At 50.0% G+C, this 20,698-nt stretch overlaps 2 protein-coding genes across 5 annotated transcripts in view; both read left to right on the forward strand.

Annotated features, from left to right (window-relative positions):
• Positions 1-20,698, forward strand: part of ANKRD11 (ankyrin repeat domain 11) — a 118,081-nt gene that overhangs the window by 36,456 nt on the left and 60,927 nt on the right. For all 4 annotated transcript variants that reach the window (XM_040253665.1, XM_040253663.1, XM_040253666.1 and 1 more), the window contains exon 2: positions 15,063-15,144. The gene's annotated coding sequence lies outside the window, so the exon portion shown is untranslated. The remainder of the gene's footprint in view (positions 1-15,062; positions 15,145-20,698) is intronic.
• LOC120872944 (non-histone chromosomal protein HMG-14-like) lies at positions 3,358-4,576 on the forward strand. The gene has a single exon (XM_040253668.1). The coding sequence runs from the start codon at positions 3,485-3,487 to the stop codon at positions 3,788-3,790; it is 306 nt and encodes a 101-aa protein (XP_040109602.1). The 5' UTR covers positions 3,358-3,484; the 3' UTR covers positions 3,791-4,576.

Here is a 20,698-nt window from a genome sequence, read left to right on the forward strand (position 1 = left end):
GGTCACTGTGTCTGTGACGACGCTCCCCTGTGTTCCTGGCAGTTGGAGGATGTGGGGTGATTGCTGGGCGCTCAGGCACCAGTCCCAGGGAGAGGAGGGGGTTAGGGGTGCCGTGGGGGTAGGGTGTGGCTCCCAGCGGCAGCACTCTGGGCTCTGGAGAGCTGGCAGGCTCATCCTGGGTTTGCGGGGTCAAGGATGGCCTGGGGCCCTGCAGCCCTTCTCCTGTGGTCCTTCCCTCAGTGACCCCAGTGTTGTTCCCCGACATTTGTCTGTGTCCTGAAAACCTGGGTCCTTGCCTGTTCTGTGTTCCACAGAAGAGGCTCTGCTCTCACCGCTTAACATGTGGGGAGATGTGTCCCCTGTGGGCAGGCGGTGGCGGGGTGGGGTGGGCGGTAGTCTGGCCAGTGTGTGTACACACATGTGGGGTGGTGAGGCGGCGCTCCCGGCTAGAGTTGTGGGGCTGGAGTGCTCGAGGCAGAGCGGGTGCTGCGCTGTCTGATGGATGGTGCTGCTCCTCACCGTCTCCACACAAGTCTGATGTCCTTTGATGAGCAACCTCAAGCCAGGGCTCAACCTTCCAGGGACGAGTCAGCTGTTTGCAGTCACCTCTGGCCTGCTGTGCAGAGATCTGGGCTTCGGGAAGCTTGTGCCTAGGTGCCCTGTGCCAGTCCCGGCCTTGGAGCTGGATCATGCCTGGCGGGTGCCATGGATGCCTCCAGACCCTGCTGCCCGGCTGGCCCCCTCCCACCTTGTGGGTGGAGCCCTGCCTGGTCTTTGGTTGGTACTTGTGGTTGATTTCTGTTTGTTAGAATTGGGGAAGATGGGCTTGTGTGCTGCTAAGCCCCGCGGTGGCCCATGCGCATTGGCCTCCATCCCTTCCCACGTCTGGGAGAAGAGGCAGTAGACAGAAGTTGTTTGCTTGGCTCCTCTGGTGCTCTTGATCTGTCGGATTTCAGGTGCCGTCCAGGGATGGATGGAGCCCTGGGACCGAGGTCCAGGCCTCCATAGTGGGTAAAGCGGCTGATGCTGACAGCTGGCCCCCCTGCACCTCTCTCCCAAAAGGAGGCTGTCTGAGAAAGTGTGTTTTCACGCTCAGCTACTCTTCCTAGCAGAAAGCCTTTTATGCACAGCAGATCTTGGGCGAGCAGCCACTTGCAGTTTTCCATCTGTTCAGTTCCATTTCAGACGGAAGTCATAACTAGAGCGTCTCTGGGCATGAAACCTTTCTTGCTGATAAAGTCTGTGCTCACTGCTGTTTGATGTGGAGGCTTGCAGTGCGGTGTGTTGTTGTTTGAAAGTTGCACACCCTGTTTATCTGTGTTGAGTCTTGTTACTGTTGTACACAGGAGAATAGAACTTACGTAACTACTTTCCTTGGTAAAACATCTCAGCCAGTTATTGTTGATTTCTGATTGTAACTGGCCATCAGCTTTTGCCCCAGCCCTGGTGCATGGGCATGCTTCACTGAAGCCGTGTGCCTGACCTGAGACTTGTCGCCTTTCCAGCTTGGCAAGTGCTGTGTCCTGTCACCGCAGGTGCATGTTAGCACAGGCTTGGTTCCTGCCACCCTCCAGGGACAGACCTTTGTTCTCAAGGTGCGTTCTTCTGAGCCTCCCTTGGTCATAGGTCATTGTTTTGTACCCCTGCTTAATTCAGCCTGTTTGTGTATCTCTTTACCTGTATAAGAGGGTGTTCCTTACTTGTCCCTACAGTGTCTTTAATTCATTTCTGTTGCTTGTAAAACCTGTTGAAAGGGATTAACAGGTCTGGTTGGCCCTGGGTGGGGAGGGTGTCACTCCCACAGTGTCCACGTGTCGTGGGCAGGTGACGTGTGTGGCTGGCACCCTCACAGGTGTGCAGGGCGTCTGCCTGGCGAGTGTGCCTCCTCCTCGTATCACCCCCCCCCACCCCACCCCGCCAACTGGAGGGCTCCTGATGCCACGAGTGCAGGTGCCTGTTTGTTTTTGCTGAGAACAGGCCTAGCATCAAATACTTCACATTTGACAGGTTTCTTGGCTAGAATAAAAATTCCTATTTATCTTTCTAGTGAAAGAGGGAGAGAGACCGGCTCTTGTGGTGAAGTGCTGCTAAGAGTGGCCGCGAGCCAGCTGGGAGAGTGAGGGTGGCGCTTGGAGGCTGGCCGGGCCTGAGGGGCCGTGACGGGGTCAGAGGCAGCTGGGAGCCCAGGCCTTCCTGCTGCTGGGGGAGTGGGGTCTGCTGCGAGGGTCTGGGGAAGAGGCTGAACCAACCCCAGTCTGCCCTCTTAAGGATGCAGGCTTCTCCACAAGCTGTTTACAGACATCTTTTGGAAGCCAGTGTTAGGGTGTGTAAAACTGCTCCTGAATGACATACTCCAGCTCAGTAAAATGGATTTGTTTTGGCCCAGAACCTAGAGGTATTGAGAGAGAGAGATGAAGACAAGCCTGCGAGATCTTGTCCTCCAGCCAGGGATTGAACCCAGGCCTTGACAGTGAAAGCGCTGAGTCCTAACCACTGGACCACCAGGGAATTCCCTAGAATTGTCTTTGTTCAGCATCTGTTTTGAACACAACTCTAGGGAAAGGAAAAGGAACAGTCTTTGTCCCTTGTTGACAGGTGGCTTTCTGAGAAGTTTCCAAAGTTTGTTTGTACAAGATTCATCATGTGCAAAAACATAGTCTTAATTATGTTTTGAAGTGTTAGAATGTGGACTGTTGAGATGAAGCCCCAGTAAGAAGGAAGGAGGCCAGGCCTGCCGCCTCTCCCAGGGACTTGGTCCGCCTGGCTGCCCCTCCCTACCCTGTCCTTTACGGTTTCTGCACCCCTTGTCCTGTCCACGTGTGCTTGGTGTCCACCAGGGATGTTCAGGCCTACCTAAATCCTTTACAGATCATTGAATTAATGCTTATTACTTTACTAAAAAATATTATATTTCTAGGGTTTTAGTCACAGTTCACCTTGATTTTGCTGCCTAAGCAAGCATTTTTAACTGACAGACTTTTAATTAGGAGCTATTTAAACCGGAATAAATTGTTTTGAAATCTCCCAACAAATGCAACACCAGATTGAACTTTCTGGTGACTTTAAAAAAATGCTAGAGTTATTCAGGGAGGGTGTGGGAAGGTAGCTTTCCAGGAGTGGCGGTCATTGGCCAGCACCATGAGGTCACTGTGGCAGCACTGGGTTACGTGGACGCTACGTGCAGCTTCTGTTTAATTAAGCAGGGCAGGTTTAATTTTTTAGAATCAGGTTTGCACATCTTTGAAATCATTCTTCTTTTGAAGATTGATTTTTTTTAATGACTTTGCATTTGTTATTGGGTAGCATAATATATTCTGACATTGGATTTGCTAAATTAAAAAGTCTGTAATAGACCACCCCCGCCGCGGGTCCCAGCAGCTCGGGCCGCGGGAGGAGCGGCTGCGGTCAGGCTACTCAGCTTCGCGAAGGCTCTCGGCGCGCTGCGGCCCTCACGCACCCGGCTCTCGCCCGCCCCGTCGCCACGATGCCCAAGAGAAAGGTCAGCTCCGCCGAGGGGGCGGCGAAGGAGGAGCCCAAGAGGAGATCGGCGAGATTGTCAGCTAAACCGGCTCCTGCAAAAGTGGAAACGAAGCCAAAAAAGGCGGCGGGAAACGATAAATCTTCAGACAAAAAAGTGCAAACAAAAGGGAAAAGAGGAGCAAAGGGAAAACAGGCGGAAGTGGCCAACCAGGAGACTAAAGAAGACTTACCTGCAGAAAATGGAGAGACTAAAAACGAGGAGAGCCCAGCCTTTGATGAAGCAGAAGAGAAAGAAGCCAAGTCTGATTAATAACCACACACCGAGTCCTGTCAGTGGTCCCTGTTTCCCTTCTTGTACAATCCAGAGGAATATTTTTATCAACTATTTTGTAAATGCAAGTTTTTTAGTAGCTCTAGAAACATTTTTAAAAAGGAGGGAATCCCACCTCATCCCATTTTTTAAGTGTAAATTCTTTTTTTTAAGAGGTGAAATCATTTGCTGGTTGTTTATTTTTTGGTACAACCAGAAAATAGTGGGATATTGGATACGGGAGGCTTTGATTGTCTTGGGTGTCAGCTTAACATTCCATAGATGGGGGGTAGCTTTTATATCCTATAATACAAAAGCATACTAAATGGCAGTTTGGAGTCAGTTGTGCATTTAATGTCTTGAACACTTTAAATTACTTCTCTTCCCACATTGTTTTGGTAGAATTATTTCCTACAGCAAACCACTTTTTGATCTTGGCTCTCCTGGTCAGAGTTTTGTGCACTATACTATAACATCTTTGGTCGTGGTAGTCCAGTATGTGCTGTGAATGATTGACAGTTTGGGTATGTAGTGTTTATGATATTAAATTGTGAATCAGTGGGACTTATGATGTAACAACATATCAATATTTGAAGATATTGGTACTTGATATCCTGTTAAGGAAAGTTTGCTCCAAATTTTAAGCTGGAAAGTCACTGGAATAACTGTTAAGAATCACAACTACATAATATTTTAGATTTCTGGTACGTATGTGAAGAATTGTGTACAAATTGAAATGTCTGTGTAGTGATCCTCAGAACAACCAATAAAATCTCAGTTAGAAAAAATAAAAAAATAAAAAATAAAAAGTCTGTAATAGACTGTTGTGTACATTTCTTCAGTCTTTTCAGAATGAAAATTCACTTAAATATTTTAAGACTTATCTCCCAGAGAGTTTGAGCACATGTGCAGTGCTGTGGTTTGGAGGAGGCGCCAGCAGGATTTGCAGCCCCCAGAGTGGGTGTCCCTCTTTCTGGTCCACAGCCCTCTCCAGGGCTTCAGCCCTTTGGCTATTTGGGTTGTACTTTTCTGGACCCTTGGTTGGGCTTGTCTCTCTTAATGCTCTGGTTCCCATGCGCCCCTCCGCGGGGACCATAGACATTTTATCCCGATGTGTGTGTTAGCTGTCCATTGTTGAGCTGCAGCACCCTGGACTCTTTGGAGGACCCCTGTGGTGTGAATCGTCCCATTGTCCCCTTGAAGACCGGAGAGGAAAAAGAGGCAGGGAGAGTGATGTAGTAGAAAGAGTGCAGAGCTGGAAGCGAGGGCACTGTATGTTTCAGAACTTGCAGTGAATCCCTCTGCAGCTCTTCTTCTGAGAGCAGAGTCACAGATCACAGAGTTGAAAAGGTGGGCTTGACTCAGCTCCTAAACCCAGGACAAGCAGAGGGTGTGGGCCTTGGTGCTGCAGAGTCCTCTGCCTCAGGCAGGCCATGGGTCCAAACCCGACTGACCTCTGCTGCGGTGACTGCTCAGCCTGCCCGGGGTCCGTGTGTGAACACGTGGAGTGGACGCTGTGCTGGGCTGGGTTTGCCTCTGGAGCTGCATATGGCTCATGAGGCTGTTGGTGTGGGACCAGTGTTCCTTTGTGGACAGCGTGGCCATTTTCACAGGCCTCAGTCCTGAGGTCTGTCCTGTGTGTTTCAACTTCATCTTGAATATTGCTTTGCATTTTCGATCAATTTTCTTACACACACCATCCCCCACAAAATTTTTACTAGTAGCAATTTAATAATCATGTTAACGTGAACTCAGGCCAGCAGCAGCCCAGACACTGCGCAGCTTGTGGGATCTTAGTTCCCTCCTGAGCAGGGGCTGAGCACAGGCCCCTGGCAGTGGAGCGCCCAGTCCTAACCACGGGACTGCAGGGAATTCCCTCACTCACACCCCTTCATCACTGTTTTACATGGAGACCGTTGTCACTTGTTTTTCCTTTTGATGCAGTTTTTAGCACTAAAAGGGCATGATTCCGCTTTCTTAGAAGTAAAACCATTAACTTTGTGTTACACATTCAGAGGTCACATATTGGGTTGGCCAAAAAATTCCTTCAGTTTTAAAGTAAAAATAAGATACCCCTTTTCATTTTCACCAAGAGCTCTATTGAACAATGTGTTCACTGTTTTGTTCCACTACCTTCTGCCATTTTTCAGGTAATTTCATAAAAATCTGTCTTCCCAAAGCTTTTTATCTTTTTGAGCAAAGAACTGTTTCTGGTGCCTTTTACAGTCTTCCAGGGAATTGAAATTTTTTCCATTAAGAGAATTTTATAAAGATTCAAGTAAATGGAAATCTGAAGGTGCAATGTCTGCTGACTATGGCAGATGTATCAGAACTTCCCATCCAAGCTGTAACAGTTACTGCCTGGTCATCAAAGAAACATGCATTCTTGTGTATCCTGATGGAAGATTATGTGTTTTCTGTTGGCTAATTCTGGCTGCTTTTCGTGGAATGCTGCTTCAGTTGGTGTGATTGGGAACATTATTGAATTAATCATTTGGTTTTCTAGAAGGAGCTCATAATAGAGGACTCCCTTCCAGTCCCGCTGTATGCACACCACCACCGGCCTTTGGTGAGGTTAGTGGTGGTTCATTCTGCTTGCCCCGAGATCTCTTCTGTTCCACATTATTGTGCAGTATCCACTTTTCATCGCCTGTCACAATTTGTTTTAAAATTGGAACATTTTTGTTTACGTTTAAGAAGAGAATTGCACGCGGGAATACGGTCAATACTTTTTTTTTTTTGCTTAACTTTATGTGGAACCTTAACATCAAAGTGATGAGCACAATCTAGATGGTGCAAATGATTTTCACTGCTTGATTTGGATATTTTAAGTGTGTTGGCTCTCTCCCTCGTAATGCAACGTTGACTGTTTCCAGTTAATATCTTTATTTTGATCGCTGCCAGCTTCAGCTAGTCTGCCTGACTCTGGAGAATCGTCCAGGGAGAAACCTCTAGCATGAAACTTTGCAAACCACTTTCGACACGTTTGTTCATATATAGCACAAATCTTTTCTTTGCATTTCAGTTGTGATTTTACCTTTCTTGAAATAGTAAAGCACAATATACTGAAAATGTTGCTTTTTTTTCCATATTCAGTATTAAAATGCGCACACAAAAATTCACCATTTTTGAGTTTTTAGAAAATGTGTGCTGATGTGACAGCTGTCACAATATAATCTAACAAAATTGTTTTGAATCAAGTTAAAGGTATCTAAGCACTACTGGAGAGAGCCATCTTATGGAAAAAACAAAGTGAATTTTTTGGCTAACCCAATATAATTGTGCTCATGATTCATACATAGAGCTGCTTTTACCTAAATATTGTCCATCTTTCAGAAGTCTTTTGTTTTTACTGAAGACAGTGGAACTTACTTAACCTTTAGTGCTAAGTAGGAAAGGTAAGAGTTTTGTTGTTGTTGTGTACATATGTGCATTTTGAACAACATCTGCTGTGCATGAAGGTGATGTTCTGTCATGATAGTTACCTGTGAGATGATCAGAAGGATGTAGTTACATTTGGTGCTTGAGATTGAGTCCTTTTATTTTGAAGGATCTGTGCGAGATCCTCTAGGACAGTGTCTTCCAAAATGTGAATCATGACCCGTCATTCTTAGTTAAGAAAATCTCCCTGCCCCAAGGACATAGACATAGCTTTCTGTACCGTCTGAAAATGTTGTTGTACTTCTGCTGTTTATGTTTGAGCCTGTACTCTGTCCCAGACTGATGTCTGTGCACGAGCTGACTGCTCACAGCTTCATCCATGAGTGGACTGTCCTTTGCCTGCTGATCTGGAGTGCTTGCTGTCATGAATGGGGTCTCCCTGTGTGTGCCCACGTGGTGGTGGAGCTTGTGTGCATCCCATTGGTCGCCTTGTCTGTCTTGGTGACACTGTCCCGTTTTTCATCGTAGGTTCTAACTGTGCTGATGTCTTGAAATGCAACTGGCTTCTATGTGTTCATCTGTATTTTGTATCCAGGAATTTCTTTTTCTACAGATGAGAAAACTTAAGAATGACACAGGCTGTTAGAATGTACCCAGGGTCACTGCCAGTACAGGGGCATGGTCAGAATTTTAACAACGGCCATTAGACGCCACTGACACTGATCTGGGCCTGCATGCATGGCCCCACATTGATCTTCAGGAAATTAACCTGGCTGCTTGTGAAGGTGGTAAGCTGGCACTCACAGATGCATCAGGGGCAGGAGAGCTGTGCCCAGGTGCAAGCTCTGTGACGGCAAAGTCAGTGGAGATGTGCAGCCCTCTGGGAAGGAGACCCGAGGGGCAGGGCCTCACTGTGGCCTGCCTGCTGCTGGGATGAGCGCAGGCACCGAGGCAGACACTGCTCTGTTTTTGGTGTGTATTGAAGACTTTGTGTGACTTCTGTCTTGTATCCTCAGTCATAGAATACATAAGCCTCTTTTTTTAAGGTCATTTATTTATTCTTTTGTTGGCTGTGCTGGGTCTCTGTTGCTGGGCGGGCTCTCCTCTGGCTGCAGTGAGTGGGGCTACTCTCCGGTTGTGGTGCGAGGGCCCCTTACTGTGCTGGCCTCTCTCCTGGTGGAGCACGCACTCTGGGCCACGTTCGCTCCAGTGCCTGCGGCTCCTGGCTCCAGAGCACAGGCTCGGCACTCGTGGTGCACGGGCTTAGCTGCTCCACAGCATGCGGGGTGTTCCCACACCAGGAATCGAACCCACGTCTCCTGCACTGGCAGGCGAGCCCATCGCCACTGAGCCACCAGGGAAGCCCTGTAAGTGTCATTTTTGACTCACGGAGTGAGAGCCACGTCCCGTCCCCTCGCAGCTTATAAATTGACGTTACTTCACTTAGAGATCTGTCCTGTGTTTTCATTGTGGGCCTCTTCTCAGGAATCTAACTTAGTGCTAATGTCATTTTTCTGAAAATGGTAGCATACATGTCAGGTTAGGTTTGGGTGAGTATGGTTTTTCTTCATAATTCTCCTTTCTTGTCAGCTTGTAGGAGATTGGGGACAGTTTGTGCTGAGCTGTGAGGCCCTGTCCCATCTTTTTAAAGATACCATTGATAAATGTATATTAATTTCAGAATTTTACTAACTTGGGGTAAGTGGGTCAGTCCATCTAAGAGCTAAATGTTACTAATATTTTTTATTTTTCAAAAGTATTGAAAAGTGAAAGTGTTAATCACTTAGTCATGTCCAAGTCTTTGCGACCCCACAGACTGTAGCCTACCAGGCCTCTCTGTCCATGGAATTCTCCAGACTAGAATACTGGAGTAGGGTGCCATTCCCTTCTCCAGGAGATCTTTCTGACCCAGGGATTGAACCAGGGTCTCCTGCATTTCAGGCAGACTCTTTACCATCCTTACTTCAAGATGTCTCAGCTGATAATTGATTAGTTTACTCTCGTAATTATAATTATTGAAAAATATGTAGTTAGGGCTTCCCTGGTGGCTTAGTGGTAAAGAATTCGTCTGTCAGTGCAAGAGACACGGGTTCAATCCCTGGTCTGGGAAGATTCCACACGCTGTGGAGCAGCTGAGCCCACATGCCACGACGAGTGAGCTGTGCTCCGGAGCCTGGGAGCCGCAACTGCTGAGCCTGTGTGCCCTAGGAGCTGTGCTCTGCGGTGAGGGAAGCCCCGACCGCAGCGAGGAGCCTGCGCACCGCAGCGAAGAGGAGCCCCCACTCGCTGAGACTAGAGAAAGCCTCGAAGACTCAGCATAGCCAGAAACAAATACATAAAAGTATTTTAAAAAATAATAAAAAAGAGAAAAGTATACAGTCAGAATGTTTTGTTTGCACGTGTCTTACAGTGTGTTGTCAATGTATTTAAGTCTGAAGGAAGTAGACAGTGGCTCCAGGAGGCAAGGGCTGCCCTGATGCTCTTGTGCGTTTTGGTCTGAGTTGCATTATTCTTGCTGAATGATCATTCTGCTTTGTTCTCTTCTCACAAACAGGGTTTGAGATTTCCTAGTAATACTTGCTATTGGGAAACAGTGTGTCTTTTCTACGGGAGTTTCTCTTCCTGCTGAGGGTCATCTGCCAGGAAAGAAATTTGGATTTTAATGTTTTAATAGAAGAAGGATTTACTCACTTTTCAGAACGGAGACTCTTTGCTTGAGGGGTCTCCTGGGAGACTGGGCGGAGGGGATGCATGTGCACCGGTGGCCGTCTCCTTGCTTGGCGGCAGAACCTGTTGGCCAACGTGCTTGTCACTCTAATAGTCTAGCGCTGTCATTGCAACAGAGTGTCTTCTGGAAATTTAAGGTGGTTTAGAAATGAAGTGCAGCACCAGCACATTAAACATAGAAATTTAAAAGAGGAAGATCACTCCTTCCTTGACTTGACAAGTTGAAAGCACGTTTGTTTGTGCAGGCAGGGCAACTGAGGCCGAGGGCTGGTGGGTGGGCGTCGGGCTCCCAGCAGGCTGGTCACCACACTTAGGCGCACACCTGCAGGTTAGGCTGCACCCCACCGTGTAGCCCTTTGTACGAGGTGTTTCAGGGTGCTGTTGCTGTGATTGTGTGTTTGTGTAGTCTTCAGGGTGGGGACCCCTCTCACGCCCAGGATCACAGCACAGATCACTTAGGACACATTAGATCACTGATAGCCCAAAGACGATCTTGACTTGAGCCCTGACTTCCTATAAGTGGCGTGGCCTTGCTGGCCCACACTCTTCGCTTTATTAGGAAGGCTCGGGTCCTGCCCTTCAGAGCAGATTTTGGACCCAGGAGACGTGTGTCTTGGCAGGTATTGTGTGAGGCTGTTGTGTAGGCTTTCGTTTGGTGGCCAGGCAGCTGGGCTGGAGCATGGTCAGTGGACCGGTAGCTGGCGTCCCTATGTCCTTGTGATGAAAGATGGGACTTTGGGTCCCCTCTGAGCGTGAAGCTAGCCCTGCTCCGGTGACTTCCGTGGAACCCTCTCATTTCTGTGGTCTTCCATCTCAAACCAACCCTCTCCAACTTATTTAGAGGGTGAGAATGGTAAGGATTCTCAAGGTTTTGTATTTAGGGGTTTGGGTAGGCAAATGGGACTAGAGCAGTGATTATTTATTAGATTTGCTTGGAAAATATTAAAACAGTTTTGCAATACTCACCCCCAGACACACATAATCTAAAGCATCTTCCGGGGTGGGAATGTTCCGGGAACAAATCACTCGAGATTGAAGTCTTTGAAATATAAGGGCATGTCTTCTGAGTAGCCTGTTGTTTCTTCCGAGCCACTTGTTTCCACCTGGAGCGTGGAAAGTTCTGGGTGGCGGTGGGGTCTTAAATTCCTGGTGGGAGCCGGAGACTTGGAGGCCAGTGTCCTGTCTGTGTCACTGGCCCAGTTTCTGTGGTTAAAGAAGAGCACATGTGTATGTCACACAGCTGTTTCCTCACCCAGCCTCTGCAGGCTGAGGGAGTGCTTCCAGTCTGAGCACTTAATCTGGCTTGAATGGGGCTGGTGAACACACCTTGTTTTGCATTTGATAATGTCTGGTTTGAAAGCTTTGTGGCTGGAGCAAGGCGGAGGAGGAGCACAGTGTGCAGGTGTGTGCAGCGAGGGCGCTCGCAGCTCTTGGAATTGGTGAGTCCGGAAAGGAGACTATGGATCTTCGTTTCTGGACATGAGCTGACTTGGAGGCAAGGCAGCCCCCGCTCTCTGGGAGACGGCATGCTGGGCCTGTGACCCTCGAGAGCTGCTCAGGAGCCCACCGGGCACCATCGCTTGGCTGGGCTAGAGGGACGCGCTGGCCGGGGAGGGCATCCTTACTTACTGTGTTTTTACCTCTGATTAATTTTGTCCATTAACCACATGTATTTGGGGTGAATTTTCACTTGGGTCAAAGGGTGATTGGGAGCTGGGCGGATTGGAAGGGCACGGATGCTCGGAGGTCTGGAGCCGGGCACTTGACTGTGACCCTGGGAAGTGGCCTCCTCTCTGCACCCGCTCTCCCAGGGGTCAGTTGTGTTCTCTGCTCCGAGGCCAACGCTGGGCCTCGTGCTGTGCCTGCTAGTGCCCAGGATGCGGTGTGCAGCCCTGGAGCTGAGCACAGCAGTTGTCCTCCAGCATGATGGCCACCTGATGGAGAACCAGAGAGTGGGCGTGGAGAACGGCCCCAGGACACGGGAGCAGAGGGGAGGCGTCTCCTGTGAGGGAAACGGGGTGTCTCCCAGAAACTGGAAGCAGTCTGGAGTTGCCGGGGTGCCTGTGTCCCTGGGGCACTCACCTTTAGTGGGGTGCCTGCAGTGAGAACCCACCCTCCGAGCAGGAAAGTGGGAGCTCCTTTGCTCTGTGTGTGTGTGTACGTGTGTGCATGTACGTGTGTGCGCATACGCATGTGCATCATCAGGGTGGCGTCTGAAGTTTGGACTCGAATCCACCCCTCGAGAGCCCAGTGACTCCTGTGGGTGGAGTGGGGTGTGTAGGGGTAAACCAGACATGGCATGTCCCCTTCTCAGCAGCATGGTGGGAGTTGTGATGACATGAGTGGGGAAGCACTGGGGCTGCTGAGTCAGGAGTCTGGCCGGCTGGTGGGGGCTGAGAGAGCAGAGGTTTGGAGCTGGATGACTCCAGGCTTCTGTCTGGGTTTTGGTCATGAGCTGGGCACAGCAGGTTTGGACTTGGAGGATCTTCTAGACAGGAGTGCCCCGAACCAGGGCAGGAAATACAGTCATAATTACCTTGGGGCTCATCTGTGCGCATGTGTGATGTGGCATGTCTCTGGTGTGGTGAGCTTTGTGTGTTCAGTGGGGAGCTCTGAGCTGGAGATCGGGAATGGGGTCTACCAGAGGGCTGGTCTGATTGCCCCTGGCGGGCCCACAGGAACAGGAGCGCTGACAGCAGAGAGGCTGCAGTGGGCTGTGATTCTGGACGCAAGTATCATGGCCGCAGCCCTGGCTCCTGAGACCGGGTGTCTCTAGGGCCAGGCTCCAGTGCCCCCGGCCACAGCAGGAGACAGTGTCCTCTCTGTGGAGAGCAGGGTGCTGACTGGGAATTCCGAGTTTGCTGGGAGCTAAACACTGGTAGTCTGTTTCCTGACTTAGATCCCCAGGAAAGCTGTCTCCCGTCTTGGTGGTCAGGGTCTCCAGTGTGTCTCTGATGTCTGAGTGACCGTGTTCTGTGTGGCTTGTTGCGTGGAAGGGGCGTGGGGCACTTAGCACCCTAGGCCCAGGAAGTGCCCAGGGTGGTGGAGGGTGGTATGTCCCAAGTGACAGTGTGCACGTTTCAGAGACTGAATAGTATTGTTATTTGCAGTATTCTAGGTGTCGACTTCCGGAGAAGGCAATGGCAGCCCACTCCAGTACTCTTGCCTGGAGAATCCCAGGGACGGCGGAGCCTGGTAGGCTGCCATCTATGGTGTCGCACAGAGTCGGACACGACTGAAGCGACTTAGCAGCAGCAGCAGCAGGTGTCAACTTCATCATAAACACTGTGTTATCCTCTTACTGTCTTTATAGGAAAATGGAGATGCTTAGTGAGCAGCTTGTGCTTTTCAAGAAAACCGAGTTGTGGTTGAAGCTGCTTTTCTAGTCCCTGTGCTTAACGTCAGCTTCAGAAATCCTGTGCCAGCAACAGAAGGACAAAAAAGTCCTGACCCAGCTGTATATACACACACGTGTAGCTCACGTGCAGACCTTGGGAGTCCACTGTCCACGAGTGTTTGTCCCGCCGGCTGTGCCCGCTTCCTGTCTGCGCGCCCCATCCTGACACGGTAGCACTGGTGTGTGTGGAGACGGGAGGGTGCTTGATGGGACTGTGGAAACCGGGTTTGTATGTTCCTGTGACCGCACAGCTCTCTCGGGAGAGCAGTGTTGCTGTGACCCTGCAGTGTCACCTCCCCTTCCCACCGGCAGTGTCGCTCGTTCATACAGCCAGGCCACAGCGTCCATTGATTTGATTTCTGGCATAGGTCTTTGGAGAGGCTTCTCAATAAAATCTGTTTTTTTTTTTTTTAATAGTGATTTTGGAAGATCATATATGGTGCCATTTGCTCTTTTTTTGATACTAGACTTTGAGTTTACTTCCAAATAGTTGAAATTGCTGTGTTTTGATGTAAAAATGTTTGATGAATGAAAAGATGTTTTTAGTTGTTTCTGTACCTTTAAACTCCTAGTTTTGAATGAAAACATGATAAATCACATGTATTATTTCATGTACCTACATTTTTTTATTACTATTTTATTTTTGGCTTTGCTGGGACTTTGTTGCAGTGTGGGGGCTTCCTCTGGATGTGGTGGGGAGGGGCTGCTCTTCGTTGTGGCACACAGGCTTCTCGCGGTGGCTTCTCAGCGCAGAGCACCTGTTCTCGAGCGGGCAGGCTTCAGCAGTGGGGGCACATGGGCTTGCTTGCCCCGCAGCATGTGAAATCATCCCAGACCAGGGCTCAAACCCGTGCACTCTGCATTGGCAGGTAGATAGCCACTGAACTGCCAGGGAAGTCTCAAGTTTCATGTGTTTTTGAAAGACCCAGATATATTCAGTATATCCCTCCAAGACATTTTTTCATTCATTGATAAGATTTTTGAGATTCGCTTCTGTTGATATGTGTAGCTTCAGCCTACTTACGAGTAAGGGGGCTGTTTGCCTGTGGCTGGCCTGCCCACGAGGCCCCTCTGTGTGATATTTCTTAGTGACATTGATGACACATGCTGGTCCTTGTGGGGTCGCCCAGGCCCTCTGGCTTCTCCTGAGCTGGACCTAGAGGCACGTCTCTGACCGTGGGTCCTGGGAGCTCATTTGGTCTGAATCATGGTCCTTTGCCTTTGCGGGCAGGTCCCTGAGGAAGTGGAGGGAGGGAGTGGGGAGGGGACGGTGTGGTGGGACTGGCCCGTCTGAGGGGCAGGCGAGGCTGGCGTGCCGGTTTTGTCAGCGAAGGGTGAGTTCAGATTTTACTGTTGAGTGTGACAGTGAGTCTGTAGAAGCTACAAAATCCGTAACTCTGGCAAAGGCTTACTGTCAAACTCCTGAAAGGAAAACGTCTGCGGATGGCCCTTCCAGCGCCCTGGGCCTCAGGCGCCTGCTCTGGGGAGAATGACTGGCCCATTCTGGTGTTCTCTCCTCAACTGGCCTTTCTGAGCACTGCTGTCCAGGAGCAGAATCCAGACAGAGGTGTCTGCTTGGGGTGCCCTGCCTGAGTCCCGGGTGTGAGCGCCTCTCCTGTACAGCCAGTCACCCTAAAACCTAGGGGTTATCGGAGTGACCCAAAGTGAAGCAAGGGCCATGGTGTGGTCCACACAGAGAGAGGCGACATGCAAAGAACTGAGGGGAAATCAGTATTTATAGGCGCTCACTGGATCCTCTTGTTTCAGAATCTCTTCACCGCTGCTCTGGGACACGCCTCTGTTGGATTTAATTTACAGTCATCAGCCGCGGCTTTCAGCGATGGACTCGGTAAGAATTTTATTGCACCCGCTCTCTCTCAACAGTTTGTATTGTTTTCACTGGTTTGTAAAAAGAAGTATTAAAGTCATTCTTACGTCTCCTTGCTGGTTTTCTTGGGCTTGATAGAGTTTTGTCTCAGTGTCTGGGTTTTGTCTTGGATTTCAGGGAAACAAGGGGCTGCAGGGTGGTGGTGAGCCCTGTGGGTCAGTAGGCAGCTTCCCTGGTGTGCCAGGGAGAGGAGGCCTGTGGACACATGAAGACACTGGGCAGCCTGGTCTGTGCAGAAAGTTGACTTCTTATCAACTTTCTGTCTCAGTGGCTCTGTCCCCAAGTGACCTGGGGCCCGCGGGCCCGCCTGCTGCACCTGTCTGGTGCTCTGCGCCTGTCGTGCCTGCACCACCTGAGCGTTGTCACCCCTCCGCTGGGAAGCGGGGTGGCCCGTGCTGCTCTGTGTGCAGGCCGGCGAGTAGGCACACGTGAATTTCCTCAGGTTTGAGGCCCGCGTGTGTGGTTGGTGGGTGTGGGATGGGATCTTGGCCGGGTTGCCTTGAGCTTGCCTTCTCCTGGGAGTCCTGATGCAGCCTCAGCCTGGCTGGACACTCTGCTCTAGGACAGAGTCCTCCTCCCTTAGGGGACTTGTCCCAGGGGCAGTTGCTCATGTCTTCTGATCTGTGGATTGATAACAGTCGGAAAGAAAACTGTTGGCTCCTTTCAGTGTTTCATACCTTGGCCAAGTATTAGAGTTTTAAACCAATAGCCCCAGAGAGTATTCTCTGCGTTTTGTGCTGTTTCCAGCAGACAGGGAAGAAGCCTTTCCTGCTGCTCAACCCCACGGACCCAACCCTGCCTCAGCCGTCCTGTGTGCGGCCACTTTGAGATGCACCTGGCCGGCCTCCCTGATGACGGAAGTGTTTCCTTGGAAATGGAGTTGAGTGTGATGGAGAACTCTTAGTTTGCAGAGTGGTCTGGAATGGGAGAGCAGCTGGCTCGCCCACCGGTGGGTGGTGCGGGGTGGGGGTGTGGTGGGCTCTGTTGCACCCGGGAGGCCCCCAGGGTGGTCTTCCAGGATGAGCCCATGCTTCCATGGGCTGTAATGGGCTGTCTTGGACGCCAGGGCAACCACTGAGAGCCTCTGCCCCAGGGCGGGAGGCAGAGAGGAGCCAGGCCCACCCACACCTGCAGGCTTGAGCCTGGCCTTTGTTTGGAGACTTGAACACTGGCCTTAATTTATGACAAGAATAAACAAAATGCTGCCTAAATGAGGTAATTAGTAAGCATTTGGTGATCCTTGATGAAAAGAAAACAATTTATCAGCCAGGCTGCTGACAGGTTCCGGGGCTGGCCTGATGGCTCTGGTGGATTTCGAGCAGTGGCGTGTTCCGGTTTGGAATGTTGTCTGAGATGGAAGGGTTGTCATTTTGACAGTACATCACACAGGTAATCCAGGGTATCTGATGCTGTTGATCACTTTTGTGAACCATAAATATTCAGTCAATACTGATTACACTGATTATAATTGTCTTCAGAAATCCACTGTTTGGATGGGATAGAGATAAGGGTGTGACTGCGGGTGGAAGGGTCTACATTCCATGACCTTTCCTGGCATCTGAAGGCACAAGTTTAAAAACACAATAATTTTACAGGCTTTGTAATGCTTTTTCATTGTTATTCATATCATCCATTGTTCTTAATTTTTATTCTGACTACATAAGGTGGAATGTGAACCACTGAGGTCCCGTCTGAGGTCACCTTTTCCAACAGAGGTGGGCTTGTTAAAGACCCTACGTGTTTTCATCTGTGCACGTGTCCCTCCTGGGCGTCCTTTAGGGCCCAGGTTGGATAGACTCTGGGCTGGTCTGTAGTGACTGTGGCTCTGGGGTCCATGACAGGGCGGGCTGATTGGATTTGCAAGTGTTTTTTTTTTTTTGGATCACATGGTTTGAAGGTCATGCTGTGTTACAGTCACTGACCCTGCCAGCACCTGAGCAGCATTCGGCTACTGGAGGCTGTGGCCCTTGACATCACAGCACACGCGAGGGGCCTTGGCTGCAGGGCCGTGGCGGGTGGATTTGCAGTTGGTGAGAAGTTCATAGAGCCTGTGCTAATAATACATTTGCCTGTTTAACAGAGATATTTGTCAGGATTTAAAAATAGATAACAAAGCACACTTTTGCCTCTTTCTCAAAGAAATATGCATAGCTAATTATACCAGTAAAACTTACGTATTCTAGATTTTTGAGTATAATAACTTTTTATTATAATTTTAGAGTTCTGGCCGCTCTAGGTTCTCTTAAAATACATACAAAGTATGGAATATTAGATGTCATTTAAATTAGGTTTCATTAAACACGTGCTTTTGTTCATATAAAAGTTGGCCATTGTGTTTACATGCTTTCCCAGAAAAGTTCTCACTCTTGCCCACCACAGGTCTTGGTGGTCAGTAGAACATTGGTTCTCTTACGCCAAGACGTTTGAGGTACTGGGAAAACTCGTGTGGCCAAGGAGACGGTTTGGGAAGCAGGCAAGTGAGAGGAACAGGGCGTCTGGGCCCAGCTTGCACTCTAGTTCCTCCGGGTGTTCCTGGTGGCAGCGGCCTCAGGGCTCTGGTTCCACAGCTGTGCTGGGCAGGAAGGAGCTGGAAGGGCTTGTGGGCTGTTAGTAGCAGCTCATCTGTTGCTTATAATATTGCAGTCATTTTCCTTCCATCGTCAGCAACAGGGATTCTCACGGAACCAGTGTTCTTTGTATTTATTTATATTTATTTGACTCTACTGTGTCACTTGTGGAATCTGAGTTCCCCGACCAGGGCTTGAACCCGGGCTTTGGCAGTGAAAGTGTGAAGTCCTGACCACCAGGGAACTCCCTATTTTAGTTTTTGATGCCATCAGATTTTAAAAGCTGACTAAAGGGATTTCCTCCAAGTGTTATGTTAGAGGGTGAAGAGATGGCCTGCGTCTGCCTCAGAGCAGAGCTGCGCAGCTTCTGTGAAACCCGAGCTGAACTGGCCTATGGGCCAGCATGGAGTCCCTCCTCCTTCCTGCCACCCCTCAGGACTGGGCTCTGTGAGGCTGCCGAGGTTTCTGCAGGCCTGTGTTTCTGAGGCCATTCCTGAGCCCACTTGGACCTCAATGGGAGGAGGAGGTCGGGTACGGTGGTGGAGGTGCTGTGGGCTGGTGGGCTGTCTGGGGGCTGACCAGACGGAGGTGGGGAAGCGCCTTTGTGGCTGTACCGTGTTCAATCTAGAATAGATGCCTGTTTAAAAAATTAATTTTTGTTGGTATCTAGTTGATGTAAAGTGTTGTGTTTCTGCCGTGCAGCTAAGTGGCTCAGTTTTACGTACACGTTTCCACTCTTTTTTAGATTCTGTTTCCATATAGGTCATTACAGAGTATTGATAGAGTTCCCTAGAGTTATCAGTTCTATACATAGTGCTTATATGTCAGGGAATTGGTACCTTGATAGTCACTTGTGTTGTTGTTTAGTTGCTCAGTTGTATCTCTTTGTGACCCTTGGGACTATAGCCCACCAGGCTCCTCTGTCCATGGGATTCTCCAGGCAAGAATACTAGAGTGGGTGGCCATTCCCTTCTCTAGGGGATCTTCCTGACCCAGGGATCGAACCCATGTCTCCTGCATTGGCAGGAGAATTCTTTACCACTGAGCCACCAGAGAAGCCAGACATTTGTGTTGCCCCTGGGGAATAGGGATTTGGGTATTCTTAGCGTCAAGAAAAGGGATGGTGATGAGGTTCTCGGTGTGCTGTGTTCTGAGGGTGAGGATGTTGTGTTTGATCCGCAGAGTCGCCTGCTGGGGGTGCTGCAGGTGGACTGAGGGCTGACCAGGAGGCGAGGAAAGGAAGCAGAGCAGAGCCAGCAGCAGTGCAGGGCTGTGGCCGAGGGCAGCGTGGGCCCCCGGGTTGCCATCAGGAAGGCGGGGCAGGCAGTGCTCGTGCGCCCGCTGTCTCAGCACCTGCCCGCTCCCTGCTTCTGTCCAGGCAGAGGCCCTGGGGCTGGGCTGGAGTGCTGGGAGGAAGGAGCAGGTGGGAACCAGCTCTTGGGAAGTCATGTGGCACTTACCGCCTCAGACTCTGTGGACCTTCTGTGAACGGGTGGTTTATCAGAAGTAAACCTGGGGCCCTTAAGCACCTTGGAGGGTCCCAGTTGTCTGGTTGGGTGGGGTCTTGTGAGCAGTGCATCTCCATCTGGTTCCAGCTGACTGTCCACTCCCAGCCTCCTCCAGGAACCTCCTCCTTGTCCATCTTCTCCATCTCCTAGTTAGGGTCAGCCTGGGTTTAAAATTTGTTCTTGCTAATTTTTGGGGCAAGGATTTTTTACCTTTTTAATTTTTCTGTTCTTTTGAAAAGTTTACTGTCTAGCTCACCTCCCCTGTGCCTGGCACCCCTGTGTGTTTTCATCTTGGCCTCAGGCAGAGCTGTGGACGTAGGGAGGAGCCGCTGGAACCCTGAGCTGCAGGACAGTGGATTCCTGCCCTGTGTTTGTGTATGTGTGGGTCTCTGGAGTCAGTGTGAATTGGGTGCTGGAGCCTGTGGAGTCAGCTATGCTGTAGCCCAGCCTCACAGCTAGCATGTCACATGCTGTCTTGGCTTGAGGCCTACGGCATGGATGGGTCAGGGGAAGAACAGGTTTGCAGCCCTGCCTGGGGGGCGGGGCACAGCTGGAGAAACTCTGTTATGGGCATTTTCTATGGGAAAAGCTATGATCAGATGTGTAAGCTCCTCTAATCTCCTTTAGCTAATGCTTCACTTTTTTTTTTTTTAGAAGAAAAAAAATCTCTTTTCTTTGTGTTTGAGTCTCCACAGAACATCTCCCTGGCATCCTCCATCTGGTAGGAGCTGACAGCTGTTCTTCAGGTCTCTGGGTGGGGTCTCCATCTCCCAAGGCTAATGTGGGAGGGGTCCTGCTCTTCTAGGAACCCCAAAGGGCTGTGAGCGGCACCGACTGTCCAGACACCTTCACTTTTGTATTTCTTCCCCATTCCCCACATTTTTATCATAAGGCTGTAGGCCTCAAAGATGCTGAATAGTAGGATTTTCAAGGTTCCATAGCTATCAGCAGCAAACTGACTGCATCGTGGAGTCCTTGTTACACTAAGGAGAGGTCACCATGCAGGTGTCTGCCTTCAGGGAAGGGGCAGGGAGTGAATGCAGGGGCCCCTCTTTACACTTGTGCCATGATTGTGCCACAGTGTGTGTGGTGGGAGTGGGTGTGGGTTTGTGATGGCTGTGTGGCATGTCTGTGGTGGGGGACATGTGGTGGTGGGCTGCTGTGTATGTGTGTGTGTGTGGTGGATGTGTGACTTATCTGGTGGGGCGTATAGTGGTGTGGTGTGGTGTGTGGGTGTGTGTTTGTGGTGGGTGTGTGGCATATCCGTGGTGTGGGATATGTGGTGGGGTGCTGTGTGTGTGTGTATGTGTGGGTTTGTGTGTGGGGTGTCTGTGGTGGGGGTTGCTGTGTGTGTGTATATGTGTGGGTTTGTGTGGGGGGTGTCTGTGGTGGGGGTTGCTGTGTGTGTGTGTATATGTGGGTTTGTGGTGTGTGGGGGGG

This window comes from Oryx dammah, unplaced genomic scaffold, assembly GCF_014754425.2.
Source record: "Oryx dammah isolate SB20612 unplaced genomic scaffold, SCBI_Odam_1.1 HiC_scaffold_13, whole genome shotgun sequence".
Classification (NCBI taxonomy): Eukaryota; Metazoa; Chordata; class Mammalia; order Artiodactyla; family Bovidae; genus Oryx; species Oryx dammah.